The 12,356-nt window shown below is 39.7% G+C and overlaps 1 protein-coding gene across 2 annotated transcripts in view; it reads left to right on the top strand.

Annotated features, from left to right (window-relative positions):
• The window catches only part of LOC115339609 (ubiquinol-cytochrome-c reductase complex assembly factor 1), a 49,967-nt gene that overhangs the window by 16,524 nt on the left and 21,087 nt on the right, over nucleotides 1-12,356 (top strand). For both annotated transcript variants that reach the window (XM_030009818.2, XM_030009817.2), the window contains 2 exons: nucleotides 2,509-2,566; nucleotides 9,035-9,143. In XM_030009818.2, the coding sequence (XP_029865678.1) occupies nucleotides 2,509-2,566; nucleotides 9,035-9,143 (167 nt within the window). The remainder of the gene's footprint in view (nucleotides 1-2,508; nucleotides 2,567-9,034; nucleotides 9,144-12,356) is intronic.

Raw genomic sequence — 12,356 nt, 5'->3', positions numbered from 1 at the left:
GGTAGGTGATACTGAGAGCTGAGCTGAAGTTTGATGAACATCGGGTGTAGGGCTACCTTGAATTCATCTTGAACTGTTTATACTGTTAATTGCTCCACTGTCATGCAGCTGCAGTAGTAAAGAACTGGCCCTATCAAAACAGTCTTTCAGGTGGCTCCTAGTAGGGCTACCAAGCAGCTTGAAAGGGCTGGAGTTTACCTACAGGACTCTGGATTCTTCTGTCTCCCTTAGCCCATCAGGTGCCCTATAGGCACTTGCTGCTATCTGCAGTGCTCAGGGGAACACTGACGTAGTGCACCTGTTTTTTTTTTCAGGATGGGGGGATATTATCCCATTGCATACTGCCTAAAATTGTGGTAGTGGCAAAGATGAGCTATCATGAAAGAAAGTCCACGTTCAAGTTTTGCATCCCTTACCTGATGAATTTTAAGTGCAGAATATGACTGGAGGAAGAGGTATGTCCTCATCATCCTGAGCATTTGTGTCTGTTATCATATGCAGACATATGAACAGGTTGTGTTTTGTGGGCAGAATAGATTTATTCCCCAGCTGATGATAATCACAGTAATTTCATGGGTAGCTTTACCGTCAGACATTTTTTCTGTATCTAACTATTCTGAAGGGAATAATTTTCAGTTTAATTATACGATAGATCTTTCTCCCCAGTTAGTTTCCCAGAATAAGGTGTTCCAAAACCCCATATTTTAAAATTGCATTCTTTTTAAAAAGCTGGTATCGGAGGGCAAGCTTGTTGCTTTAAAGATGCCATCCTTCCTTTAAATTTACGATGTAGGCAGTCCTGATACGGAAGTTAAAAAATGAATTATAAAAATAGAATTGCAACACTTGGAAAGTTAGAGAAAAAATTTTTCCCTCCTGGGTACTGAATAGGTCTTTAAAACTTTCCGTATTTCCAGTAGTAGAGGTGTGAGCTGTGCTTTCCACTGAAGAGTGATTTCTGTGGTGGGAGACTGATATGTGGTAACTTCTACTTCAGAAACCTCTGTCTGTTGAACTAAGTGTTTTACTCTGAATCTTGCCTGTGGAACCTTCATTTAATGACATGGTTTGATTAATGCAAGCATTGTGTACTCTGCCCTAGTTAGAGATGCCTTGGCATGCCTTTAGGTCCAAGCAGTCATTTCTAGGCACATGAACTATTTCTAATAGGAATGAGAGAGTCCAAAAGGGGAGAAGGGTGAGGAAAACTTGTGTTTAATCTCCAAACATAGACTGTTAGTGTTGTTATACTGTCTTAGAGGTGACATAGGTGATGTATGGGCGCTGATGCTAAAGCTTGGCACCTCCTAGGCACTGATGGAGTCATCTCTCTGAGGAGGGAGGAATAGTGATGATTTCCTTGGTTCTTCTGGTGGTTGCCTGACCATAGTTGGCATATAAAAGGAAGAGGCTGTGAAGAGTATTGCTTCGTGATCCAGGTGAATCTCTTTGGTAATACTTGAGAGCTACAAGTATAGGAGTGAGGAAGGAATATATTCAACACAGAAAAGATAAGGTTGACTTCCTTTGGGCACATCTGACTGGAGAGTCTGTTTCTGAATATTCTCTGGCCTTCTTACAGCTAGGTTTGAACAGTCCAGAAGACAGGACCAAGTGCTGGGTAGGCCAAGGTGACTGTGTCAAATCCTTCTCATTAGGTACTCCTCTTAAAAATTTCTCCAGAAAACAGATGTAGAGGTGACTTCCTAGGAGGAAGGTTTAAGATTGATAGGAACTGAAGGACTTAATGTGCACATAACCCATAGGTCCATGCTTTTCAAGCATGAGGAAGAGGAATATAGTTTCTGTGCCACATAGCCTAAATCTCCAGCCTCACATCCTAATGGCACGCGCAGATCCATAGTATAAACATGCATATGGACAAACCATCTCTGGAACACCCAGTGGCTATTGGAGTAGAGCTAAATCTGGAGACAGAGATTTGTTTCTGTGGTTGGTTGGTGGTTTTAATCCTAACGTAGAATGGCTAGAGGCAAGGTGGGCTCCGAGCGCTGGGGGTTGTACAGCCGTGTAGGAAATCAGAACAGCGGAGTTGGAGCAAAGACCCAGCTAGCACAGTATTCTGTCCCTGGCAGGAGGCAACAACACATGTTAAAGGAAGAGTGTAAGAATGGAGCAGAGCATCTGTTGATACTTCCCTGTTATTCTCTACTGCTTTGGAACTTCCTGAGCCAGAAGCCACATGTTTGTCTAATTCTCCATTTTGGAATTTTTCCTCCGCCTGTAAATGTTATCTAAGTGACTTCTAAACACATGAAATCTTTTGGAATCTACAGCGTCCTGTGGCTGCATGTTCTAGAGTTTAAGCACAAGTGTGATAGTAAATGATGTTTGCTTCTGATATGTATGTACTGTTTAGGGCCAGAAATTAAATTATTAAAATGTATTTAGATTTTGGTGTAGTGAATTTCTGTTAGGAGCAAAACATGACAAAATTCATATTAATACTTAGTTTTGTTTTTGTGTTTTTTCCCCCCTCCCATCAAGGGTGCCAAATGCCTGATACTTTGAATTCATGGTTTCTAGTAGCCCAGCTTCATGTCTGGTAAGTGGAAAGTAAAATAGTAATATAACTATTTTCAGAAAATAGAGTGATATATACCTTAATGTGAGAAAAAGTAGGCTCCATGTTTATTGATAATAGTGGTTATATTCAATTTCCTAATTACTGAATTTTAGCAGTTTTCTACTAAAGAACAAAAAGTCCCATAGAGAAGCTAACATCTTTTACATCTCTAAATTCCTCAGTAGTGGAATGATCTTTGCCATGAGTTTTCTAAAAGCCTTGCTCAGCCTATGTGGAAAAATCTTACTTGGGTGTTTTAGGAAAAGTTTAAATTTATGTAAAAGTCATTTAAATTGGGAGAATTTGTGGTGATTGAAGTTGCTGCTCGTCAGAAACATGTAACAAATTATAGCATTGGCATTTATTCTTGCACCTCTGGAACATACATGCAGGTTGGTGAATGCCAGCTTGGCTACATGTAAAACTATTTAACACCTTAAACCTTAATTTTTTTACTTTTTTCATTTGTGAAAACAGTAGCCAAAAAAATCAGGTTTTCATCTAGCATTACATACTTGTAAAGGTCAGAGGGATGCACAAGGGAGTACAGTAATTTTTGTTAAGTGCCAGATCTTTCAGGAAACTGAAGGCCATAGACTTACATTCAGCTGTCCAAAGGCTGAAAGGAAGTTTGTACTGAAATACCTGCACTTAAGTACAGGCCCCTTATTTCCTTCCCTCCTTTTTTTCCCCTTCCCTCCTTTTAATTTCCTGTCTCCTTAATATACTGAAAGATGAGGCAGCTCATTTCACTGAAGAATGAATAAATTAGCAGAACCATTGAAATTATAATCAGTTGATGAGATCAGTGGAATCAAGTAAGGAAGAGCCTTGAGATTTGCAGTTTATATATTTTTTTACTGTTCCCTGTGGAAAAAAAGGCTTAAAAAAAATTGATAAGCTAATCATTCATATCAATATTTGGAAACCTACTGCAATAAATATTCAAAACTAAACTGTTTGTAAGTATCTCGGGAAAAACAAAGAGGGGTAACATGAATCTGCAAAGAACACACTTTTTTTCACATCATCTTGATTTTGTGTTGACAGGAAAATGTACCCTGTGATACACAGCATCAAATTCAGGATACATAATCTTTCATGACAGGCATAAAAATAAACAAGGGGACTATGATAGAGATGAAACTAGTATGGGATAGACACAAAAATTCGAAGATCAAAGCTACATTGGAGAAGGCCAAGAGTTGCCACACTTTGAGCCAGTGATATTAAGGAGACATTTAATGAGGGAAATTGAAGTACTCTTACGTTTAAGATATGGTGGACAGGTTGACAGCAATATACTATACAAGCAGGAAGGAGCTAAATCCCTTTACTTCATATGACAGCGATGAAAATTCAAGTGTGGAGGTTAGCACTAAAGGTTAATTTTTCCAAGGTTTATGTGCCTGGCTCCTCCATGTTTCTGGAAGCTTGACCTAGGGAGTGCTGTCATACTGGACCACACATGAGAGATCCAGTTTCATATTCCAGGATACAGAGAAGTCTTTAATAGGCCTGCTCACTACCTGGGTCACTGGGAAATGCTGCAGGCTTTGCTTGTGATTAGCTCAGTGACCAGGATCCTGACATGGCATAATTTTGCTTTCACAGTCAGGTTTATTGCTATGTTCTCTGTGTTTCTCTTTCTTTGATCAGTTTTACCTCAGTGAAGTGGGAACAGAACATTATTGATACTGCTAGGTCTGGCAAAGTCAAGGACATCCTACCGCTGTCTGAAGGCTCCAATACCTCTGTCTTTCCTGCTGGACCTTTTGCCTCAGAGGCTAAAAACCTTCCTGATCTGGTGGCCAACGACCTGACCATGTAGATTCTGATCATCTGTTAAAGCATTCCTGTTCCCCCTTGCAATGCAGTCTAGATCACTTTCTGGTGTACTTACTTCTTCCCTCTTCTTCAGAGTTTTAGTTTCAACTGATCTAGAGTGTCTTCTGGTGCTGGAGAAGATGACAATTTTTCCTAGTTTGGTAAACCCCACCTCCTTTCTTGCTGTTGTCATTGCCCATCATGTTCTACTGAACTGTGTTTCTGTGCCTTTTGCATCCCACCTTTTATAGACTTAAGGTGCTTGTTGGAGCATACGTTCTTGTGTTACAGATTCTGGTGGGTCCTCTGTTTGACTTTCTGGCTCTTGTTTCTTCTTGTCTGTGAATAGAGTTTTCCTGCTTGCCTCCAGTCAGAAAGGGGGGAAATTCAGGCTCTTGTGTTTAGCCTCTGTTTTTGCTAACTTCTTTCAAGATAATGTTCCTTTAGATACACTCCAGCGCCTTTCAATGCAGTACTAGAATTATACTTTAGAAAATCAGCCTATCAGTATTCTTTCCTGAATGTCATGTTTTTATAGGCCATTTCTGTTATTTCAGGAGACTCTTTCTTTATGCGTAGAAGTCCAGACCTTTTAGAAAATCTCAACCTGTTCATCTCCACTGCTGCGTCTGCCTTTTCCTGTGCAGTGGCAGTCTAAATGGAGTATTGGCTGTGTCCAGAACTGTTACGAAACTGCCAGAGAGATGACTTTAGTGACTGTACTAAGAAATGTCTCGGTGCAGGATGTATCATGTAGATACCTAGAGCTCCCTTCATATTTTCACCACACCAAGTATGGTGACATCTCTCAAGTATTTAGGATGAAAATAGAGTGGTGCTGCAATTCCTGTTCTGAAAGACTCAAAGGTCTTTTGCAAGAATTCATGTGAGCATTGTTTTTCATAAGGAAGTCTGCACTTGAGAAAGTGTTGATCAGTCTGAGAGAATCTGGAGGAGAACAAGAGCCACCAAGTATGTACAAAACATTTCCTGCAGGAAAAGATTTCTCACATTTGCATAGAGAAGACTGAGGATACCATACCATTTTGAAATGTGCAGCTTCAGAAGAAAAGGAACAAGCTCTGTGTTTGGTGATAGAGAGGGCAGGGAGAAAGAGTTTTAAATTATATCAGAGGAGTCTTGCTTGAGAGAGGTTTTAAGAACAAGTTTATCTGGAATGTGTTAGGCATTGAGTTGATCCTGCCTTAACATGAGGGAATGGGCTACATGGCCTAAGCAAAGGCCCCAAGGGGGAGGAAGACTGCACAGCCAGGCTCGGTTCTGTTAGCTTGCCCCAGCAAAGACCTGTACATGGCTGTAAATAGAGTAGTTCGTGAACTTGCTAGGCTGGGGCACAGGATAACATGCAAACCTAATTAGGAAGGGTTCAGAATTCTGCTCATTAGCATTATTCATAGAAGTGTATGTCACAACATACAGCTGATGACAGAGTCGATTCAGGAGCTCCCTTCTCCTGTCCCCCAGGCCATTCATGAATGGGTTAAACAGAATAGAGCCTTCCAAAATTGCTGTTTTAACAGCAATTAACAGCTTGTGTTGTTAAGGCAGAGTAATTTCTCTGAACAAGTATAACATAGCCTCAGAAATAGTTGCTCTGGAGCAACTGAGGAAGCAGAAGTGAGTGCCCAGGAGCAAGGATAGCGGGAAGCTCTGAGTGGGCTTTGCCTGTAGAAGTATAATGCATCATCACATCTTGATTGCATGGCACCGAGCCACCTCACAACAGTCGACAGGGTGGTGTTGACTACCGCTTCTGGTATTTAAGCCAGTCTGTTGGCACTATGGGAATACTGACAGAAGCCATTGTAGCTGAGGCTGTTGTGGGAAACTGCTACATCTCACCTAAGATGGGTCAAGTTATAGATGCTCCTGTTCTTTTTCAGGCATCCTTTCATATTATTTTCTTCTAACATAATCTCTCTGCATAACTTAAATACAGCATAAATTATCCCACCCAGCCAATGTCAGGTAGACAGCTTTCTAAAGATAGTTTGGAATAATTTTGCTTTCATGGTTTGATGAAGATGAGTCAGCATTTGACTAAACCACAGAACAGATAAAATGTTTCACACTATGTTGATCTAGTTAGAAGGTTTATAGTCTTTAAAGAGTCTGTGTCTTTTAAACCTCAGATGGCAGGTGTAGTAACAAACTACCAAATTTTCAAATAAACTGCAAAATTCCATGATCTCACTTGCGGTGCTGCAGAACAGCTCTGTGACAGCACTATGCATCCAAACACAGAGCTGCCTTTTAGGCTTTGTGGGTAGCAGGTTTTACTCTGAACACCACTCCAGTTCTGCTCATCAGTGACCAATTGTTAGCTATTGGTCTGTGCACTGCTCTCTTCTCCTGCTTCACCACTGAAGGCAGACTGGATAGGAACCAGTATTTATGCTTGGGAGGAGGTTTTCTTGCCAAGCCACTCTTATTTCCCCCACCCCAAGCTTGCGTATCCATCAAGAGAAGTATAAAAATGCTTTTCTTAGCCCCGAATCAGTCTTTAACTGAGTCTTTTTCTCTTTGACTTGTTAAGAGTAGGTAAAAATTCGGGATACAGTAACTTGTACTAATTAACTTTTTCATACAGCTTAATTATGTAAATGCACAAGAGGAACAAAAGTTTTGAAACTGGTGGAAGTAAGACACAAAAGTTTTAAGCTCTTTGTGCATTTGCTTTGTGGAAGGACTGGTAACTGGGTGGCTGTTCTCTGAGTTCTGGACCACAGTTTTAGCTTTGTCATCCTTCTGTGAGCAAGATGAGGATTCATTTCTTGATACTGTCTTAATTGCATTTGTTTGCTGGGACAGTGGTGCTGTTGAACAGATACCGAGTTGTCACTGCCATGGTATAAACCTTGGGAATCCTTACACAGCTCTGTTTCCTGAGATAGAAATTGCCACAGTCTTCCCAATGTTTCTTTCTCTGACTGCTGCCCTTTCCCTTCTCTACCCACCCTCTACCCAGATTCTCTCAGTCACTCCACCCTTTGATCTACTTTGATCTACTTGTCATGCCTTAGTCCCTCTCTCCAGTCTTCTGACCTCATTCCACCTGGCTTGTGTTGGAGCCCAAGCTGTCTCTTGTATGGCCAGTGTCATTTTCAGAAGCTCTACATCTAGAAATCAGACTCTGGTCCATGGGCTTTTCTTCTTTTAATTTTGGTGTCTCAGTTGAATGGCCCTTGTATGGGACTTAAATGTATGGTTCTAATCAGAATATAGGACTAATGCAGTTTTTGTTACCTTCAGTTTGTTTTGTCTCTGTGACTCATCACTGGCAATAAGTTTTGTTTCATGTGCAGGTTAAAAAATACCTTTCCTTTACCAATCAGTAGACCAGATAGAATCCATCATAAAGATTGGCATCTGTCCTTTTACAGGTCAGCTCAACAAACGAGCTTCAAGTGTTTATGATTCTCCCTGTTGAGCTAGCATTCACAGATCACCAAATACTTTTAATGCCTGTAGGGAGGCACAGATCTTACGTCCACTGAAGAAATGAACAGATTAAAAAAATCATCATTTTTACCTCTTAACTCTTGTGGCACATGCACTCTTGTTAGTATGCAACTGCTTCAAAGGGGCCTCCAGCAGCTCTGCTCTATTGTTTTTACATAAGCTGTGAGAATAATTTCCTGTGAGCAGTTTCCCACCTGTAGCATGTCTCTATGCAAAGCAGTGACTTCTTTCGGCTCCAGTGTTTGAGCATCACCTTGTCTACAGTAACTCAGTCAATCCTGGACAGGTACTTCTGACTACATAGCACAGGAGCAGAGCTGATTAGTGAGGTAGAGAAGGTGGGACTGGTGATGGGACTGGTCTCTTAGCTTAGTCAATGATTAGCCTGTATTTCAGTTCAAGCTGTTAGAGATGTTGTAAAAGAGGCAAAATAAAAGTTTTGTACTGACAATTTATTTTTTAGACAGAACAGCAGCAATGAAGTTCAAGTGGCTTTAATGGTTTTAAAAAAAGTAAAACTACTCAACCTGGTATTCTCATTAAGATCTCACAATGCACTTACAAACTTGTGAGTTCTTCTAGCATGTACTGCGTGTAGGCGTTTTGCCAAGCGGTTGGACATGTATCCAAAGACCCCTGTAGTTGAAATAATTTAGGACATTGCTAATGTGAATTTGGGTGAAGTCTGTAACTTGCTTAAGCTTTCACAGCTTGGCTAGTTCAGACTCTTACAGCACTTTAGTGTACCAAGCTGAATTACAGCTGGCTGGTAGCCTAGGGTTAGACAAGACATTTGTTCCTGCTCCAAAGGGTGATATGTTCTTAAGGCTGAGGAATTTAGGTTGCAGTACAGTTTAACTAGATTACAGTACTGTCATCCAGAATAGAGTCCACTGTCATTCTTCCATAGCTGGATTGGCCAAAATCCAGCAGATACAGCTCTTGAGTACAGAATAGAAAAGTTTGTGGTAGTTGATTTAAAAAAGATAAATAAAAATCTTTGTATGTGGGTTTTTTTCCTGATCACAAAAACATATACTGTAAGGAGACTCTTAAATGAACTGAAATATATTTAATATACTCTTTACATTTGAAGAAAAACTAGAAGCTATGAATTTGGTGTTTATGTTCTTGCAGGATGTGTCTGGTACGAATGAAGCAGGAGGGTCGCACAGGAAAATACATGTGTCGCTATATAGTTCACTGCATGTGGGAGGATATTGAACAGCGTGGTAAGGTGATGGGGGTAAGTCATCTTTGGTGTTGATAATCTTGATGATTCACATCTTTCAATGCTTTTGTAACTTTGCATATCTTAGAAGAATGCCTGAGAATCAACCTGTAGCTGCTTGTTCATTTCTTTATTAGCTTAAGCCAGTATATGTAGCCCTTACTCCTGACCATTCAGTCCCACAGCTGTACTGCTTGTTGTATTGAGCAACTGAGCTTGTTTCTGAAACTGTACTACAGCCTGGATGAAGATACTGATTTGTCTGAAAGTAATTAATTTTCCTTGTGGTTTGCCATGTTATTACAGAGATGGATGCTGCTATAACAGAATGGGCATTTGCGGGTAGGAATAAGCAGCTGACATGACTGGTGCCAAATGTATAACCACAACTTAAGTAATTCCAGCAGAGCTTTGAGTTTTCTCAGTATCTGGGATGGTGAGTAAAAGGAAAGTTAAGGGACAAGGTTTTTATGTTAAGTTCCTGTACATGACTATAACTAGTCATTAGTTTGTTTTTCATTTTGGATTCTTAGCGTATCTAGTCTTTTACCACAAAATAAACGTTGTAAGGAGAGAGTAGCTCCAAGGATAGTTCATTTGCAAGTTTGAAGGAAGAACAAGGTTGGATCTTTTTGGCCTGTTCTGAGGAAGGTTATGCTAGTTAGTTGTCATTGTCATTTCTGGCCTTAAAGTCTGTAAGTGTGTTTCTCCAGCCTTGTGTTGGTGATAGCCTTCAGAGAAGGCAGTGCAGCAGCAGTGGACATAGGAGATAGTTTTCATAACCCCAGTATCACAGTGGTGACAGAAGACTTGATGCAGTCGAGGATGCCTATGTTCGGGGCACTTTTAGTGGGAGAACAGGGCTGGGAAAGATCTCCTATGTTGTGGAAAAAGAAAAGAATTGTTCAGTGATTAAATAGACATTTGTCTGTGATTAAAATAAATTAGACTGTTAGAGAAGTGACAGTTCTCATATAGCAATAATGGCATATTGTCAAGTCTTAGTTGTCAGCCATGTTTGGAGAGGCTGCTATGGTATTCCTATTGGTGACAAACAAGGGAATTAGCCAGCGATTTAGGATTTGGTATGCGATCACATTAATAATTCAAGAAGTTTCTCTGATCTTTTATTTTGTATGTGGTTTTAGAAAGTGTTGAATTTGGTGTAACTTCAGTTATTCCATCAGCAATGGCTTTTTTTCCTAGTTGTTGGGAATTTCTTAGCTTTACTATGTTACAGCTTGGTTTTAAAGACAAGTCATCCTCTTAATCTTCTTTTGGATTAAATCTAAATTCTGGCATCTTAGAATTTCTTGCTACATTAATGGGCTTCTGTGAATTCCGATATGGGAATCTCCGCTTTCCTGGTCAGATGCCATAAGGCAGTGTGAGTGAGCCTAGACAAATTAGATCATAGTACCAGAGAAAAAGATTGAATGAAATAGCTAATGCATTTTTGTCCTTTTCCGATTGATGCCTTCCATGTCATATTAGTGGTTGATTCTGCTTTCTGTAGGAACTGGAGACAGCTCAGATCTTCATTCTGAGTGTAAATTTAAGGCTGCTCTTCTTGAAAAGTGGAAGAAAAACCCACCCCAAAACCCCAGCCAAATGTCCCACCTCCCAAAGCCCCCCCCCCCAACATCTTCAGAGATCTTTTGATTCCATCTGCGCACAGGGAGAACGCTGCTTTGGAACAGAAAATTATTTCTGTTCCTTTTGACCCTAATTTTGCCTTATATGAACTAAGCTCAAGTGCCATCTTGCAGTTTTCCTTGCAGGATTTGAAGCAGCAGCAAACAGCAAAGAGAAGAAAAGCTAGCTGTTTTCTACCCTTGCAAGCCTGCAGAACTCAAAAGTAAAGCATGGTGTAAGTTTAACCTGTATCGAGATTTTTTTTTCAGTAAACTTTAAGGGGAAAAAAAGATAGTGCTTACAGTCAGTTCTTTGTAAAGGGAAGCACAGGGTTTCCATTTCTGCAAACTAAACTGTTCCATTGCTCCCTAAAATTCCCCAAAGTGTAGAAAAAAACCCACCAGTCTCCTTATGTTTTCATCCAGTCTGGAGCCTCAAATGTTAATACATGAATATTATAATGGTATGGTTGCTGTATGATGCAACTGTAAGGAGATCTTAAGTTGTTTGAATACCATTCATTCTCTGCCTTGGCAGGTTAGGCATCTTTTCAGTTTATCTTTGAATTTAAATTTCGCAATCTTTGTAATAATGATCATGCAATGTAATAATGAGCATGCTTAGTTTGCAATAATATGATTCTTATAATACGTTTTTGACTGTAACCTAGTGTTAACATAGCTTTTATGTGGCAATAGGTGATGCTTAAACGAAGTTTGTACACATTTAAAGGCTTGATCTCAAAAACAGTTACATCTGTGTGTATATTTAATATAGTTTAGCTGCACAGAGGCCCATTGATTTTAATGAGACTCCTTGTGAGAGAACTTGAACTCTCGAGGTAACAGCTAACTAGACCAGGCACTAAGGGTATGTAAGAAAGCATAGTGAACTCTCCTAGATTGTAAACTTGGAAATTAGGACTGTTCTCTTCCCCATAGTGTTTGTAAAGGCATAGGGCTTTCATAATCTTTTAGTGATTTTTTTTTTTCTTTCATCTTTTAATTATTCCTAATATTTCAGTCTTCTGGTAGTATTTATTGTATGTTAGATGAAAATAATTTATGCATTGATATCTGAAGAGGTTAGCTCTTCCCTTGCTCCTTATCATTGCTTTATTTTCCTTCCTTGGTGCTAGTGATCATGGCTTAATATACCACTTCACCCATGCCCTTGATGGGCAGTTCCCATTTCTTCCATGCTTATTCACTCTTCTTCACTTACTTTCCTCCCCTTCACATAGATGTACCCTGACTGAACTCTTTATCACATCTCAGCTTTAGCAATTGCAAGGAGTTTTAAGTGATAAGTAAGTAAAGGGCAGTTACCTTAGGTGTTAGATTCTACTTACTAATCTTGATGTATTTATCCCTAACGATTCTTTTAAAATGAAGCTGAGGTAATGACAAAGGGTTTGTGAGCTGATTGAGGAATATGTGTAACAGCTATTTATTTTCAGGCAATTTAGTCCTGCAATCAGTATATATTCTGCCTCCAAAAGAAGATAGTTAAATATATCAAGGTAGGAATAGTAGATAAAAAGATGATGACATTAATGTTCCTCTGTTTATACTTTCAAATTTCAGAATCTGA

The sequence above is a fragment of the Aquila chrysaetos genome, chromosome 3 (assembly GCF_900496995.4).
Source record: "Aquila chrysaetos chrysaetos chromosome 3, bAquChr1.4, whole genome shotgun sequence".
Classification (NCBI taxonomy): Eukaryota; Metazoa; Chordata; class Aves; order Accipitriformes; family Accipitridae; genus Aquila; species Aquila chrysaetos.
This window is presented reverse-complemented; position numbering and strand designations above follow the sequence as displayed.